This window comes from Chiloscyllium plagiosum, chromosome 7, assembly GCF_004010195.1.
Source record: "Chiloscyllium plagiosum isolate BGI_BamShark_2017 chromosome 7, ASM401019v2, whole genome shotgun sequence".
NCBI lineage: Eukaryota > Metazoa > Chordata > Chondrichthyes > Orectolobiformes > Hemiscylliidae > Chiloscyllium > Chiloscyllium plagiosum.
The window spans coordinates 117,913,592-117,931,304 of record NC_057716.1 but is presented as its reverse complement, the minus strand read 5'-3'; the positions used below and the strand labels follow the sequence as shown (position 1 = coordinate 117,931,304).

At 41.0% G+C, this 17,713-nt stretch overlaps 1 protein-coding gene across 6 annotated transcripts in view; it reads right to left on the bottom strand.

Annotated features, from left to right (window-relative positions):
• The window catches only part of LOC122551886 (AP-1 complex subunit sigma-2), a 43,051-nt gene extending 30,977 nt beyond the window's left edge, over positions 1-12,074 (bottom strand). For all 6 annotated transcript variants that reach the window (XR_006312227.1, XR_006312228.1, XM_043694456.1 and 3 more), the window contains exons 1-4: positions 11,969-12,074; positions 7,508-7,686; positions 2,452-2,560; positions 104-241 (exon numbers count right to left, since the gene is read on the bottom strand). Coding sequence is in view for 4 of the 6 variants with exons in the window: in XM_043694456.1 (XP_043550391.1) it covers positions 104-241; positions 2,452-2,560; positions 7,508-7,686 (426 nt within the window). In the remaining 2 variants the exon portion in view is untranslated. The remainder of the gene's footprint in view (positions 1-103; positions 242-2,451; positions 2,561-7,507; positions 7,687-11,968) is intronic.
• Positions 12,075-17,713: the final 5,639 nt, after the last annotated feature.

The following is a 17,713-nucleotide window of genomic DNA, read 5'->3' as shown; positions in this document are numbered from 1 at the left end:
TTTGCAATCTAAGCCGTACTTCCCAGTTAAGATTGGTACAAGGAAAGTAATTCCTTCTGGCACAACATAACATGCTCATGCAAGTACGCTTCTTAATTCATACCTCCTGCAGCAGATCAGCTTGTTCAATTGCTTTCAGGACATTCTTCTTTGAAGTCTCCTGCACCTCCCCTCCTAACAAGAACTCATCCAGGATAAAATAAGCCTTCTCAAAATTGAAGATAATGTCAAGTTCGCAGACCTTCAAGAGAGGGGTTAAGAAAAACACGGTCATTACACTTGGTTTAGATCTTTAAAAATATCCACGGGGCAATACTTTATAACTTGAATAACTACAAGCTTCTCAGACATGTATCTGCAGATTAGAATTTTATTTGGCACATTATGCACGATTTCAACCAACAGAAGTGAGCAGTTTCATGTCATTTGACTTCACAAACAGATGCTAAGTTTAGCAAGCGGAACTTGTATGTACAATGGATCACCATACTGACAGCTGGTGCAATAAAATATACCATGTCAAGGAATTTCACAAGTTTAGAAATATGTGTAGCATTAAGTAATTGTACAAGATGCTACACTGATAGGTTCCGGTCAACATTAGATACAGGAACAAGATACCACAGGTGTTATAGGTTGCATTTGATCCATCTCCCTTTTACCATTCCCAATACCATGCAATTTCAGATTCAATTACTGCAATAATTCGCATCTGTTCCAAATTAAAAGTTGAGTGTCAAATGGCAAGAATAATTGTAGTTTTTCATGTCATCTTGTAAAAAGTAAAAGGGTTTAAATTTTACAGAATTTTGGTTTATGACTTTTTTCCCCCCCCAAATAGTTGTATCATGTGCTCAAGATCACACAAAGGGACATAAGGATCAGATGCACAAGTAGGCCATCAGATGATTTCATCCTGATCTACAACTCAACAAGATCAGGGCTAAAATAAGATCAGCCTTAACTCTACCTACCTGCCCAAAATCTTCAACTCCCTCCTATATCAAAAGTCTGACTTGAATATAGTTCAATGACCCAGCCATGACTTTTCAAAAAAATACACATCGGATAAGGATGTTGCTGGCGCTGCCCAACAAAGCAGTTAAGAATCAACCACATTACTGTGGGTCTGAAGTCACGTACAGGCCAGACCGGGTAAGATTGGCAGTTTCCCTCTCTAAAGGACATGAGTGAATCAGATGTGCTTTTCTGATAATCGACAATGGATTCATGGGCAGCATTTGGCTCTTAATTCCAGATTTTCTTTTAATTGAATTTAAATTTCACCATCAGTAATTGAATCCAGGTCCCCAGAACATTACCTGAGTTAACAAATTTTAGTAGATTAATTGTCCAGTGATACCATCACTAGACCATTGTCCCCCTGAGCATGACTGCTCCACATGGAAGAGAATTGGAGAGACCAATGACTAACAGAGGATATCGTTAAATGGAAAACCCCTTAGTTTGAAAACTGCTCCCCAGAGTTCTAAATTTCCCCAAAAGGAGAACACAATCTCTCAATACTATCCTGCAAAACTTCCACAGAATTGAGTAAAATCACCTTTCATTCGTCTAAAATTGCAGTATCGGACCAACCTGCACATAAGACAAACCTCTTCATCCCGGGAATCGGATGAGTGAACCTTCTGTGACCTGCTTCTAATAAAAATATATCCCATCTTTGCTTAAAGAAGTTAAGTTTACTATTCCAAAGATAGATTAATGAATGTACATAATTCAGGTGGTCAGGTCAAAACACGTGTATAAATGCTCGAAATCATCCAGTTAGAAGTTCTGAATGTTACCAAAAGAGATGTGAAAATTAAACCAGTCAGGTTTTCATCTCCTAGCTACCATTGCCGACTTCTCGTAGAATGTGCACGTGCAATCATTAGATCACACGTTAATGGAGATTGACTGGACTGTCAGCATTGTGGACTCAGGCCCCAATGTGAGATAACATTAGCAAAGAGCAAGAATGACCAAATGACAAGGAACAGCTTTCATTGAGAATATAACAGAAGATGGTTTTCTGCCTGTATCTACTCAGAAGGATTTTGTTTTGGGAGTTCATAAATCAGCAAACTAAAAGAAAAAAAAAACTCGCCAAATTAAACAAAACAACAACAAGATTCAACCTGCAAGAAATAAATTAACATAATTAAAATGGGCTGTTCATTAGTCCATCCCAATTTGGATGGAGTTTGGTTTCTGCTCTAAAACTTTCTCTAAACCTTTTTGCATATTTGGCAGATAATACAAATATAAACTGCATTTTAAAAAACATACTTGCAAGGGAATAATCATTCAATTAAGTATGAAATGCAAAATACATGAACTCAATAATGTAGCTTTGAATCACACTTCCAATTTTAAGGTCAGCCCTTTTGCCAAATGCAAGAATTGGTATTATTTGTGCAACGAATTAAAGTTTCTTTTTAAACTCACACTTCCAAAATACTTGTCTAGGAGTTCAACATAACGATGAATAATCTCAAGGGTTATGAGTTCATTGTCCTGGTCTTCAATAGCACAGCAGAAATAAAGACTTGCATACCTGCACAAACATAATGTTTCAGTGACACAAGTTATTAAAACCATTGAAATCTACCTAAAATATATTGTTCAGAGGACTAAAACAGCTTTAAAGAAAAAAATACAAATTTACACTCCTAAACGATAACCTCAAGATAAATGTTGAGTGTTGCTGAATTGAAGTGGTGCATGCATCAGATATTAATATGGATTTTTAGATACTGAAATTAAATCACACTAATGAACAAATTAACACTAAACTCATGACTATTGGTAGGTGAAAGTGAGGACTGCAGATGCTGGACAGAGTCAAAATGTGTGATACTGGAAAAGCACAGCAGGTCAGGCAACATCTGAGGAGTCAATGTTTCGGGCATAAGCTGATGAAGGGCTTATGCCCGAAACTTTGACTCCTCTACTTCTCGGAGGCTGCCTGACCTGCTATGCTTTTCCAGCGCCATGCATTTCAACTCATAACTATTGTTGCTGATTCACCAACTACATAAAAACAAAATCACAGTTACATAACACATTTACTAAGCATTTTTGGAATATCTCAAAAGCTTTATAAAAGCAGCATTTTTTGTGCAACAGTTGCCCATGTATTGTTTTGCTGCAAGTAAAGACAACTCCTCTATCAAGCAGCTTTGGTTTAGGTGTACTATAACACCATCCAAAATATAGAGCTACAAATTACCCAGAAATTACACAGCAATGTCAGGGCTGAAAGAATATACAATGAAACCTGCTGTAACGGTAAAATAAAAGTGATCTTATGAAGGCATATTATATTCTTGCTAAAAGCTGGATGAAGCACAGAATGAAAAATACAAGCTTAAAACTAATAAAGATTCGTCAATACAATTTTCAAGCCATCCTTCATCTTTTGTACATTTTATTCATTTAATTTTGTACACTATATCTTAAGAAATTGGCCATCACTGCTTCAGGGCAAGGTAACAAGGAGCAGAATGAACATCAGGTGTCCTGCAACAATTTATTAAAAAAAGACAAAATGAACACATCTTCAGTTATGACTGCAGATTAAAAAAGTACTGACATACAATGACTCAGTTCACAAGTGGCTAAAATATTCTTTTGATATTATTAGATCATTGATAGTGATCAGAGTGACATCAAAATGCAAGTAAATCTCACTTCCTGCAAACAAATATAGCTGCTATTCACTCTCCACACGAACAAATGGAGACACTATAGAATAAGCAACACACATTCAAGTTATTTGGCCCAGCCAGTCCACGTCATTGTTTATTCTCCACTGATGTCCCCTCTCAAACTACCATATCTAACTTTACTAGCAAAAAACCTCTCTCTCTCGCAGACATACACAAACACTCATTAAATACATTGATTGGAGATTCCATACAGTGTGGAAACAGGCCCTTCTGCCCAACAAGTTCACACCGACCCTCTGAAGAGTAACCCACTTGGACTTATTTCCCTATATTTACCCCTGACTAATGCACCTAACACTATGGGCAATTTAGCATGGCCAATTCACTTGACTTGCACATCTTTTGGATTTTGGGAGGAAACCGGAGCACCCGGAGGAAACCCATGCAGACACAGGGAGAATGTGCAAACTCCACTCAGACAGTCACCCAAGGTGGGAATCAAACCCAGGTCGCTGGCACTGTGAGGCAGCAGTGCTAACCACCGAGCCACCGCACGGCCCCAAATACTATTAATTTCAAAAAATTTCTTTGGTAGTAATATGCACATTCTTATTACCCTTGGACAAAGATTCTTCTCCGTATCTTGTTCCATTGTTTTATTATCTTATATATGTGACATATAGATTGAGTCTCACCCACAAATGAAAATTCATTGTCTAATCTATTAAAAATCTTTATGATTCTCATGATCTGTATTAAACCATCTGCAAACTTCTGGCTTTGAAATTGACAAGAGGAAAGCGTCAAGGAAAGCAAACCATCAATTCACTCCCTTCTGCTGACAACCCTCTCCCTACACACTCACCCAGCAACACTCCCCTCCGTCCCCCACACCATTATGCTGACATATAGGAATACAAGTGAAATTAAGCAAGTTCAACAAAGGAATACTTTGCACTGAGGAAGTGATGCAGTATCTCATTAAAAGTATGGTAAAGTCACTGTATCAGACCATAGGATTGCTCTTTTATTAGAAAGACAATTGGTGGTGATTAAACCAGAGAGTTATGGACCTATTCCAGTACTTTCAGATAAGGGATTATATACAGAGGAAGACCACGCTCCTGGCCCAGCCTTACAAGTCAGATGTGAAGAAGAGTGCTCCGGTGCACGGACACTCTTTCAATTAGTAGTTTGCATCATTTACAGAAAGGATGGACCTTAGGAGATGTGGAGAGACTCTGTAGGACTTGGAATCGGGATATTTATTAGAAACATGAGAAGATATGTGGGAAAATGTAAAGAAAATCTCAATATGTAACAAGGCGCAGGCTATGCAATTGAAGATTTTACACAGGGCTCATATGGCACCAGAGAGGCTAGCTAAGTTCAACAGAGGAGCGTCTCAAATGTAAAGTAAGTATAGGCACTCTTACACGCTGCTTTTGGTCATGTTGCAAGATCTGGAGAGCCACAGTAAGGTAGCCAAAGGAAATCCTGGGAATTGAAGTTGAAGTGGACCCAGTATTTCTTCTTCTGGGGTTGCCAAATTTGCCCTCTCTGGGGGAACATGAGATGAGACTGTGTAACATTCTAACCCACTGTGCGAGGAAGAACATTTTAATGAACTGAATGTTGGAAAAACTCCAGGCCTTATGGGGTGGCACAGGCTAATGATGGAGCATCTCCCCAAGACCACCTTACAAGTATGGTGCACCACAAAACGGAGCAGTTTTATAAGACGTGGCGACCCATTCTAAATTATATTGATGTAGGCATATCAGCAATATTAATTAGGGCCATGATAGAGCCGTGTGAATCAGTTTGGCTGCCTGTGGGGCCTGGGGAGGGGAAAGTTGGGGGGAGAAACAAATACGGGTACAATGACTGGTGCTCCCTGGGGTGGAAGCTTCAGTGGAGGTGTGGTGAATGAAATATAACAAAGTAATGTGATATAATTCAGTTTAAGTTAATTTGAATTCAGTTTAATTTAATTTTTATTTGATTGCAGTTTAGTTTAAGTTAAGTAGATACACTTGTTCTGGTAGAATAGTATGCAGTTTATTATTAATAGTATTGTGATATGATATCGTTGTACTACCTCTATCTTTCTGTATTTTGGTACTTTTTTTAATATATAGTTGCTTTGTAAAAGATTTGAATTTTTTTTTAATAAAAATATTTATAAAAAAACCAGAGGGTCATCATGCCTCAGGTGAGTTTGTATGTTCATAGGTTCATAAGACATAGGAGCAGAATTAGGCCATTCAGCCCATCAAGTCTGTTCCACCATTCGATCATGGCTGATATGCACCTTACCATTTTCCTGCTCTCTCCCCATAACTCTTCAACCCAGTACCAATAAAAATCTGTCTGATTCCTCCTTAAATATTCTCATTGCCCCAGCACTTAAGGGGAGCAAATTCTACAGATTCACAATCCTTTGGGAGAAATGAGTTTCCCCTCAACTGTTTTAAATGTGCTACCCCTTATCCTAAGACTATGACCTCTCGTCCTAGAATGCCCCACAAAAGGAAGCATCCGCTCCACATTTATTTTATCCATACCTTTTATCATCTTGAATACCTCAATTTGATCTCCTATCATTCTTCTAAATTCCAGAGTGTATAAGCCTAAATTGTTCAATCTCTTTTCATATAGTAAACCCCTCAACTCTGGGATCAATCTCGTGAAGCTCCTCTGAACTGCCTCCAATGCAACTACATCATTCCTCAAATAAGGGGACCAAAACTGTGCAACAGACTCCAGGTGCAGTTTCACCAATGCCTTGTATAGTTGCAACAATATTTCCTTACCTTTATAATCTATTCCTTTAGCTATAAAAGCCAATATTCCATTCACTTTCTTTATTATCTGTGAGCTAGTTTTCTGCGAGTCATGAACAAGGACAACCAGATCCCTCTGCACCAGAGCACCTCGAAGTCTCTCCCTATTAGGCAATAGGTCACCTTCACATTTTTCAGACAAAATGCATGCCTTTATGCTTATCCACATAAAGCTCCATCTGCCACATTTTGGCCCACTCTCCTAACCTAACCTTATCAGGTTCTTATTTCCTTATTGCAATTTACCAACCCGCCTATTTTTGTGTCCTCTACAAATTTGGCTGTCAAGCCTCTATCCTTGGATCCAAGTTGTTAATGCAGAATGTAAATAGCTGGGGTCCAACGACCTAACCCTGTGGCATCCCACTGGTTACGTTGTGCCATTCAGAAAATAAAACATTTATCTGGATTCTCTGTCTTCTGTCCACCACCCATCCAAGCTAATAAATTACCCTAATCCCATATGATCCAACCTTGTGAATTACTCTTTTCTGCAGCATCTTATCATACGTCTTCCAGAAGTCCAGATATATTACATTGACGGAAACCCTATTATCCACTTTGTTTGTTACATCTTCAAAGAATTCTCGCAAATTAGTCAAATATGATTTGCCCTTCATAAAACCTTGCGGACTCTGACGGATATCATTCTGACTTTCCAACTGTCCTGATGTTGCTTCCTTGATAATTGAATCTAACACTTTCCCAACAACAGATGTTAATCAAACTGGTCTGTAATTTCCTACATATTGTCTCACTCCCTTTTTGATTAAGTGGGGTTACATTAGCATTTTTCCAATCCACTCGAACCTCTTCCATGTCCCGTGAGGGGAGAGGCTCAGAAGAAGAATCCTTCACACAAACTTCTGTCAGTCCAAGATCCACACTGTTGGTGTCTCTCTGTATCACAAACCAACCCCCAGCAACTCATTAATTTGATAATGGACTATGCAATCCAGAGCTAAAGGTTAATGCCTGAATGCCAACCTTTTATATACAATCTTCAGGTCTCTCCACTCCAGAAAGCTGCACATCTTAGGTTTGCGAGCCAGGACAGTCTGGACAAGCTCTCTTGTAATTTTTTTCTTCTCTTTGTCTGAGAGGGGGACATACCATTTTTGCAATCGAAGTTTCCCCTGACGACTAAAAAGCAGCATAAACTGCATCTGTTAGAAGAAAGGTGAAGCGTTAGCAGATAGCATTGCTTTGATTTTTTTCCACTATATCATTAGTAATATTGAGTGCATAGAAGGGAAACAAATCAGTCAGGCCAATAAGTCTCATGTTTTGACCCATGTGAACCTCTTTCTACTTTACATCCTTAGATTCCTTGCTCTCTTAGGTTTACATGGCTTACTCTTACAAGGCATCTATCCCATTTGCTATAGCAGCTCTACATTTTTATATTTAGCGATTTTTGAGAAGATTTGGCTATTTGTAGCTCAGGTTGATGCTAAGTATGTAAGTTAGCTGAGCTGGAAGATTTGTTTTCAGATATTTCATCACCATACGAAGTAACATCATCAGCGAGAGTCTCTGGTGAAGTGCTGGTGGTATGTCCACCTCTCTAGATATTGGTTTCTTAAAGTGGGTAATGTCATTTCTGGTTCATTTTTTTCAAGAGAAGATAGATAGGGTCTAAATCGATGTACTTACTGATGGAGTTCTAGTTAGAATGCCATGCCTCTAAGCAACATGATGGCAACTCGTACCTTTTGGTGTGGTGGGGTAAATACTAGCCAGTACTCACCTGATCTTCAAAATAGTGGCACGGGATCTTTAATGCATACCCAAGAGGTCAAATGGAACTTGTGGTCTTCTGATTCAGAACCAGCGGATTGTCACTCAGCTCTGGCTGACACTGGAGCTTAACAAATCTAAATTTTTGTGCAATGATCCAGTTTATGCACTTGCTGCTACAAAAAAATTAACCATTTGCAACTAGCTGGCCTGCTGCACGTCAGACTAATGACTAAGATTTTCTTGTGACACAGTGTCCCTATCCACAGGCAAGACGTTCCGGCTCATGTTCCACCTGTCATGGAGGTCTGAGAAGGTTACTTAAAACTAATTTTAGAATGTACCTACTGGAGAAGGTACAAAACTTGACCTACTCTTGGGAAATAAGGCAGGGCAGGTGACTGCGGTGTCAGTGGGGGAGCACTTTGGTGCCAGCAATCATAATTCTATTAGATTTAAAATAGTGATGGAAAAGGATAGACCAGATCCAAAAGTTGAGGTTCTAAATTGAAGGCCAATTTTGACGGGATTAGGCAGGAGCTTTCAAAAGCTGACTAGGGGCAGACGTTTGCAGGTAAAGGGACGGCTGGAAAATGGGAAGCCTTCAGAAATGAGATAACGAGAATCCAGAGAAAGTATATTCCTGTAAGGGTGAAAGGAAAGGCTCTTAGGTATAAGGAATGCTAGATGACTAAAGAAATTGAGGGTTTGGTTAAGAAAAAGAAGGAAGCATATGTAAGGTATGGACAGGATAGAACAAGTGAATCCTTAGAAGAGTATAAAGAAAGTAGGAGTATACTTAAGAGGGAAACCAGGAGGGCAAAAAGGGGACATGAGATAGCTTTGGCAAATAGAATGAAGGAGAATTCAAAGGGTTTTTACAAATAATTAAGGACAAAAGGGTAACTAGGGAGAGAATAGGGCCTCTCAAAAATCAGCAAGGTGGCCTTTGTATGGAGCCGCAGAAAATGGGGGAGATACTAAATGAGTATTTTGCATCAGTATTTACTGTGGGAAAAGACATGCAAGATATAGAATGTAGGGAAATAGATGGTGACATCTTGAAAAATGTCCATATTACAGAGGAGGAAGTGCTGGATGTCTTGAAACGCATAGAGGTGGATAAATCCCCAGGACCTGATCAGGTGTACCCTAGAACACTTTAGGAAGCTAGAGAATTGATTGCTGGGCCTCTTGCTGAGACATTTGTATCATCGATAGTCACAGGTGAGGTGCCGGAAGACTGGAGGATGGCTAACGTGGTGCCACTGTTCAAGAAAAGTGGTTAGGACAAGCCAGGGAACTACAGACCAGTGAGCCTGACGTCAGTGGTGGGCAAGTTGTTGGAGGGAATCCTGAGTAGCCGGATGTACATATATTCGGAAAGGCAAGGACTGATTAGGGATAGTCAACATGGTTTTGTGCATGGTAAATCATGCCTCACGAACTTGATTGAGTTTTTTGAAGTAACAAAGAGGATTGATGAGGGCAAAGCAATAGATGTGATCAGTAAGGTGTTCGACAAGGTTCCCCATGAGAGACTGGTTAGCAAGGTTAGATCTCACAGAATACAGGGAGAACTCGCCATTTGGATACAGAACTGGCTCAAAGGTAGAAGACAGAGGGTGGTGGTGGAGGGTTGTTTTTCAGACCGGAGGCCTGTGAGCAGTGGAGTGCCACAAGGATCGGTGCTGGGTCCACTACTTTTCGTCATTTACATAAATGATTTGGATGAGAGCATAAGTGGTATAGTTAGTAAGTTTGCAGATGACACCAAAATTGGAGGTGTAGTGGACTGCGAAGAAGGTTACCTCAGATTACAACAGAATCTTGATCAGATGGGCCAATGGGCTGAGAAGTGGCAGATGGAGTTTAATTCAGATAAATGAGAGGTCCTGCATTTTTGGAAAGCAAATCTTATCAGGACTTATTCACTTCATGGTAAGGTCCTAGGGAGTGTTGCTGAACAAAGAGACCTTAGAGTGCAGGTTCATAGCTCCTTGAAAGTGGAGTCACAGGTAGATTGGATAGTGAAAAAGGCATTTGGTATGCTTTCATTTATCAGTCAGAGCACTGAGTACAGGAGTTGGGAGATCATGATGCGGCTGTACAGGACATTGGTTAGACCACTGTTGGAATATTGCGTGCAATTCAGGTCTCCTTCCTATCGGAAAGATGTTGTGAAAGTTGAAAGTGTTCAGAAAAGATTTACAGGATGTTGCCAGGGTTGGAGGATTTGGAGGTTGAATAGGCTGGTGCTGTTTTCCCTGGAGCGTCAGAGGCTGAGGGGTGACCTTATAGAGGTTTACAAAATCATGAGGGGCATGGATAGGATAAATAGATAAAGTCTTTTCCGTAGTGTGGGGGAGTCCAGAACTATAGGGCATTGGTTTAGGGTGAGAGGGGAAAGATATAAAAAAAGACCGAAGAGGAAACTTTTTCACGCAGTATGGAATGAGCTGCCAGAGGAAGTGGTGGAGGGTATATGAATAGGAAGGATTTAGAAGGATATGGGCCAAGTGCTAGCAGGTGGGGCTAGATTGGGTTAAGATATCTGGTTAGCATGGATGGGTTGGACTGAAGGGTCTGTTTCCTTGCAGTACATCTTTATGACTTTATAACTGCACTTTCTTATGTGAAATACAAGAACCACTTAATGGCTAGATGAGATCTTATTCCTAGGTTTGAGATCCTGGTTCCAGTCAATTGATCAGGCACACAGGAGATGATGACACATTTCATCACCGAATCCCTTCCACTAAGAGGTTCCCAGGTTATGGCAAATGTCCTTTTTCCAGCATCTCCCTTAATGACGTCCAAAGCCATTAATGCAAATTCAAGATAATTTCTTAATCTTGCCTAACTGAAAAGGAATTCACTTCCTAAAACTGTAAGCTTTAGTTCTGGAATTAAACGCCAAATGATTAATCCATAAAACCAAACTTTTAAAATAAATCAACCCAAACTCTTTAAATAAATCAAAGAAACAGTACTGTAAGCAAGTGCCAATATTTAATTTAACCTAGATCTGGTGACATGCTCAATTTTTAAAAAAATCCTCTGTACTGCTGTTTTGAACGACTTCTGGCTCGATCGGGTCATAGATTTCTACCCATTTAGTGGCAAAACAATTATTATAATCGGCCAACAAAACTTCTGCAAGTCTGGCAGTCGTACGAACTAGTCACAAGCTTCGAGCAAAACAGAAAAGTTGGAAAACAAACTGCTGAGGATGATGAATCAATTTAAATTTATCGACTTTCTGAATTCAGAGCACCTGCCAAGTGTTAATGTCAGTTTTAAAATTTTCAAAACTGAATGCAGAGAGAGAGGAGGAGAGAGGGGGATTGGGCAGGGAATCTCAGAATCCCCATTTGGCCCATCGAGTGTGCTCCCAATCATGTACAGGGCATCCCAACCAGACCTAGACCCTCATTCTAAACCCCTGCAGGCACATGCCTGGACACTGCAAGGCAATACAGAAGGGCCAATCCACCTAAGGGGCTGGACAATGATACTCTCTCTCGGTCAGGCCTCGGCTCCCCGGGCTCCAGATGTTTCGCATCCACCTTCCAACAACAGCCTGGGCCCCGAGACCGCAGCATGCCCACAGAGCCCGGGAAACAACACTGCCCTCGCCATGCCGGTTTCCCGGCTCCCCAATTCCCCCCCACCTTGCCGGTTTCCCGGCTTCCCCCCGCCCCTTACCTTGCCTCGCTCCGGCCGTTAACACCCGGCACCCGCTCTCCCCTCGCGCTCCGCCCACTGCATGAGACCCGCCTCAAGCACCGCCTCCTCGCTCGTCATTGGAACGGGGCGGAGGGTTGCGAAAGACTTTGCATAGTAACTGGCTGCGCCGCACGTCAATCAGTACACGTGACACTGATTTTCGTTAGTATTGGGCGTCTTCCACGTCTATCTCCTACCGTCCCTGGTTCCTAACATCGATTGGCTGCGATCGCGAGCAGTGATTGGCTAAGCGGATGTCCATCAGCCGCTGGTTCTGCCCTAGCAGGAGGGAGCGGTGAGTTCACGTCGTGTGGGCCGTGGAAACCACTTGCAAAACTCTCAGCTTTCTCGGTCACTTGTCCAATCCCTTAGCAAACGCTCCACTCCCCAAGAAAACCCCTCATTCTTGCTCTGTAAAACTATCCATCACTCGACAAAACGCACACTCCAGGTAAAAACAAGGACTGCAAATGCTGGAAACCAGAGTCTAAAACGCACACTTCCTCAACAAAAACTCCACTTAGCTCAGCAAAACCTCAACTCACTCAGCAAATCCCTTGCTCACTGTGCAAATTCTCCATCCCCACATCAGAAATGTCCACCCTATAATCAAAATGTCACCCCCTCGACAAAATCTTCACTCCAACACAAAAAAAATCCACTCCCTCATCAAAAGCTTCAACCACACCAAAATATCCACACCGTCACCAAAATGTCCATATCGTCATCAAAAATTACATCCCTCATCAAATCTCACCCCTTCACCCCTTTGTCAAAATATTCTCTCCCTCGCAATCGACCCCACTCTTTCACCAGAGCGTCCATTCCCTTACCAAAATCTCTTAGAGGCATTGAGATTACAGCAGGAAACAGACCCTTCTGTCCAATTCGCCCATGCTGACCATATATTGTAACCTAATCTAGTCCCATTTGACAGCACTTGGCCCATATCCCTCCAAAAGCTTCCTATTCATACACCCATTCAGGTGCCTTTTAAATGCTGTAATCGTACCAACCTCCACCACTTCCTCTGGGAGTTCATTCCATATCCATGTATTTTGCATTCCATATACGTACCACCCTCTGCGTGAGAAAATTGCCCGTGGGTCCCTTTTAAATTTTTGCCCCTCTCACCCTAAACTTCTGGACTCCCCTACCCCAGGGAAAAGACCTTGTCCATGCCACTCATGATTTTATAAACCTCTATAAGGTTCCCCCTCAGCCTCTGACTCTCCAGGGAAAACAACCCCAGACTATTCAGCCTCTCCCTATAGCTCAAACCCTGGCAACATCCTCGTAAGTCTTTTCTGAACCCTTTCAAGTTTCAGAATATCCTTCCAATAAGAGGGAAACCCAATTGCACATGATATTCCAAAAGTGGCCTAGCCAATCTACCACAAAAATCTCTAGCCCTCATCACAATTTCCTCATCCTCACCAAAAACATCCAGTTTGTCATCAAAAACTCCACTCCCTCACCATCAACTCCATTCCTTCACTGAAATTCTCCACTTCCCCATATAATTTCTATCTTGTTATAAATCCAGACCAAGAATGTAATAGTCTGATTAAGTAATCTTAATTTTTAAAGTAAACAAAAGGTGAGATCCAAGCGAGTTATTAAAAGAATAAAGCGACAAGGTTCCACAGGTTTGAACAAACAATAAACTGTACTGTAGAATGTTTAAATAGTAATACAATCTACAGTATATACAATGTATTTCTAACACCTAGAATTAAGATATGCTAAATATAATATATGTGTCTACATATTTATATCATCTCCAAGATTGCTACGATGTGGAAGTAGGCCATTCAGCCCATCAGTGCTTTGAAGAGCAGCTCTCACAGACTCACCCCTGACCCTGCTGAAAACCCCTCCAACCTCATGGCATCAATGTGGATTTCACCAGTTTCCTCCATCCCACCTTATTCCAGTTCCCACCTTCTAGCTAAACACCGCCCTCATGACCTGTTCTACCTGTCCATCTTCCTTCCTACCTGTCCAGTCCACCCTTCCCTCCGACCTATCACCGTTACCCCCACCTCCAGCTACATTGCCTCCAACCCCACCTCCCTCCCATTTATCACTCCACCCCAAGGCTCCCAGCCTCATTCCTGATAAAGGACTTTTGCCCGAATTGTTGATTCTTCTGCTCCTCGGATGCTGCCTGTCTTGCTGTGCTTTTTCAGCACCACACCCTTGACTCATCTATTCCTTTGTCTTCTCTATACCTGCCTATTCCCACAATATTCTGTCTGGCCTGCCACTTTCAATTGTTCATAAACTTGAAGTCATCCAAAACTCTCTGTCTGTGTCTTAATGTTTAACTAATGTTGTTCTCTGGAGCATTTGATGTTGATTCTTTGGTTTGAATACCTGACATTGACAATCATGCCATCGGCTGCCTCATCCATAAGCTTTGGAATATTCCCTCACTAAACCTCACTGCTTCTCCATCTGTTCTTCCTCCTTTAAAACATCATTTAAAATCTAACTTTTTCTTCAAGGTTTTGCTTGTGAGACTCATTGATTGTTTATGAGGTGCAATGACAACATTGCCTTAAGGATATTTCACTATACTGTATTAAAATTGCTGTTTAAATACATGTTCCTGTACCTCAAGAGTACAGGTATTAGATTCCCCAGTGTTTCCAATTAGGGACTTGAGCTACAAAAGCATGTGCCCCAAGGCATCGTTAATAATAAACAATTATAACCATTTTCAATACAGCAAAGTGATACAAACAAAAATGAAAATATCATGTGATTATGGCTGTTAACTGTCTAAGCCCTCAGAGAAATAGATTTGGTGGCAACAGTGGTTAAATAACAAATATAAAATCTGCTACAAACACACAATCTATTCAGCCCAACCATTCCATAGGAGCGTCCACCTAACCTAAGCTAACTCTTAGGTTAGGTGGACGCTCCTACACTCTTAAATGTATCTGACCTGATTGAGCATACCTCCCCCAAAACCATTTTTTAACAATTCATTCATAGCATGTGGTGGCATGGCTAAGGCAGCATTTAAACTTACTTGAGAGGGAAGGGTTTGGAAGAGGGGGAATATAGGCTTATAAAGGAAGATGGTATTACAGACAGCTTTCTGGATTATGATACCCAGACTGCGTCACAGGGGATAGATTGTGCAAACATAGAAGAACAACAATAAATAGGGTCAAATGGGGCAAAACTGATAAAAACGCAGACCTTACGCTCTATATTTGAATGCACATAGTATTCCAAATAAAATAAATGAATTGGTGGCACAGGTAGAGGTTATTGGGTGTGATAGGCATTACAGAGATATGGTTGCAATGAGATCAAAGCTGAGAACTAAATATAAATGGGTATGTGACTTTTCAAAAGGACAAGCAGGAAGGAATAAGTACGATCGCAAGAAATGAACTTGGATCAGAAAATATAGAATCCACCTGGTTGGAAGTAAGAAATAAAAGAGGGGAGGATACAGGAAGGGGTGATCTATAGACCTTCTAACAGTAGTCATTAAGTAGGATGGAGAATTCTTCAGTAGATAATGAGGGCACTAAAAAAGGTAGTACATTAATCTTCATGTTGGTTGGAATAGTCAGATTAGCATGAGGAAGAATTCATAGTGTATTTGGGATAGTTTCCTGGAACAATATATTGTGGATCCAGTTAGGGATCAATCTGTTTGGACCTAGTGATGTGTAATGAGACAGGTTGAATAAATGATGTCAAAATGAAAGATCACCCAGGAAACCGTGAACATAACATGTAGTGAAGAGAAGAAATTCAAGATCCGATCCCTGAATTATTGCACTGGTTTATTGTGGGGACAACACACATCTATCATGCTGGGGCATTTTCTCCCTGATTTGATTACAAATAAAGGTTTTCTACTTCTTTCGTATTGTAGCTGATAACATTGACCACATACTTCCAATTATTGATTAGTTAGCTTTGGCAGACTAGATTAAGACCTCACAAACCCTGTTCCTGATGTCACAAGAGCAGTAAAAGGAGTTGATTGCTGAGTAAGTTTGGTCAGTATTTTCAATGTTGGTTTTTAACTTGTTTTAAGTCTCAGTCGTTTTTTCTCTATTTTTCTAAGAAATAACTTGTTAAGTTTTCACAGTAAGTTCATTTTTATTCTAAGGGTAACAAATAGTTTTCGAATTATGCGATAGAAGATTTGAAGGACTAAAAGGTGTGTATGTCCTGCTGTACGTTTGAGTCATGGACATGCCATCTGTCCCAGACAAACACTTCTTCAAGAGTGTTGCCAGCTACGCAACCTTGAACACTCACTGTTGTGCATTCACAAGACAGATGACTATGTGGACACCCTATAAAGGGAGATGGTCATATTGCAGATTAGAAGCATGTAGGCAGAGAGGAAACGGGTGACTTGAATTGGTTTGAAGGTAGGAGACAGAAGATGTTGGTGCAGGGTTGTTTTATGGACTGGAGACCTGTGACTAGCTGTGTGCCATAAGGATCAGTGCTGGTTTTTCAGCATTTTTATAAATGATTTGGATGTGAGTGTAGTAGGAATTAGAATTAGAATTCCTAGTAAGTTTGCAGATGACACCAAAATAGTGGACAGTGAAGAAGCTTATCTCAGAGTACGATGAGATTTGATCAGATTGGCTGATGCACCGAGGACTGGCAAATGGAGTTTAATTTAGATAAATGTGAGATGTTGCATTTTGGAAAGGCAAATCAGGGCAGGAATTATACACTTAATGGTAAGGTCCTGGGGAGTGTTGTCGAACAAAGAGACCTTGGAGTGCAGGTTCACACTTTCTTGAAGGTGGAGTTGCAGGTAGATAGTGCAGTAAAAAAGGCATTAGGTACACTTGCCTTTATTGGTCAGAGTATTGAATATAGGAGTTGGGAGGTCATGTGACAGCTGTTAAAGACATTGGATAAGCCACTTTTGGAATATTGTGTGCAATTCTGGTCTCCCTGGTTTAGATGTTGTGAAACTTGAAAGAGAGCAGATAAGGTTTACAAAGATGTTGCTTGGATTGGAGTGTTAGAGCTATAAGGGGAGGCTGAATAGGCTGGGCTGTTTTCCCTTGAGTGTAAGAGACTGAGGGATGATCTTAGAGAGATTTATAAAATCATGAAGGGCATGGATAGGGTGATTTTGTTTTTAGATTTTGGATTAGTGGTGCTGGAAGAGCATAGCAGTTCAGGCAGCATCCGAGGAGCAGCAAAATCGACATTTCGGGCAAAAGCCCTTCATCAGGAGGTGTTCAGTCTCCCCAATGTAAAGGGGACTGCATCGGGAGCAACGGATACAATAAATGATATTAGTGGATGTGCAGGTAAAACTTTGATGGATGTGGAAGGCTCCTTTAGGGCCTTGGATAGAGGTGAGGGAGGAGGTGTGGGCACAGGATCAGAACTACCCCTAATTCTAATCCCCTCCAGTCTCTCAAATCTCTACTACATGTGCCTTTCTTTGACTCCAGCCTTCAGGAGAGTCCATTTTTATTCCTCACTTGATGACGGCCCTTTCAGATTCCTGCACCGAGCTCCAGAATTTCCTCATAAATCTCTCTCTCACTTTCCTCCCAAACACATAGACCTATCATGTGCATTCTGTTCTAATATCGCCTTTTCTGGCCTAGTTTCAAATGTGGCCTGTCATATTCCTACATTAAGTATCTAGAGGTTTACAGCACAGATAAAAGGCTCTGTGGTCCATTGAGTCTGTGCCAGTAA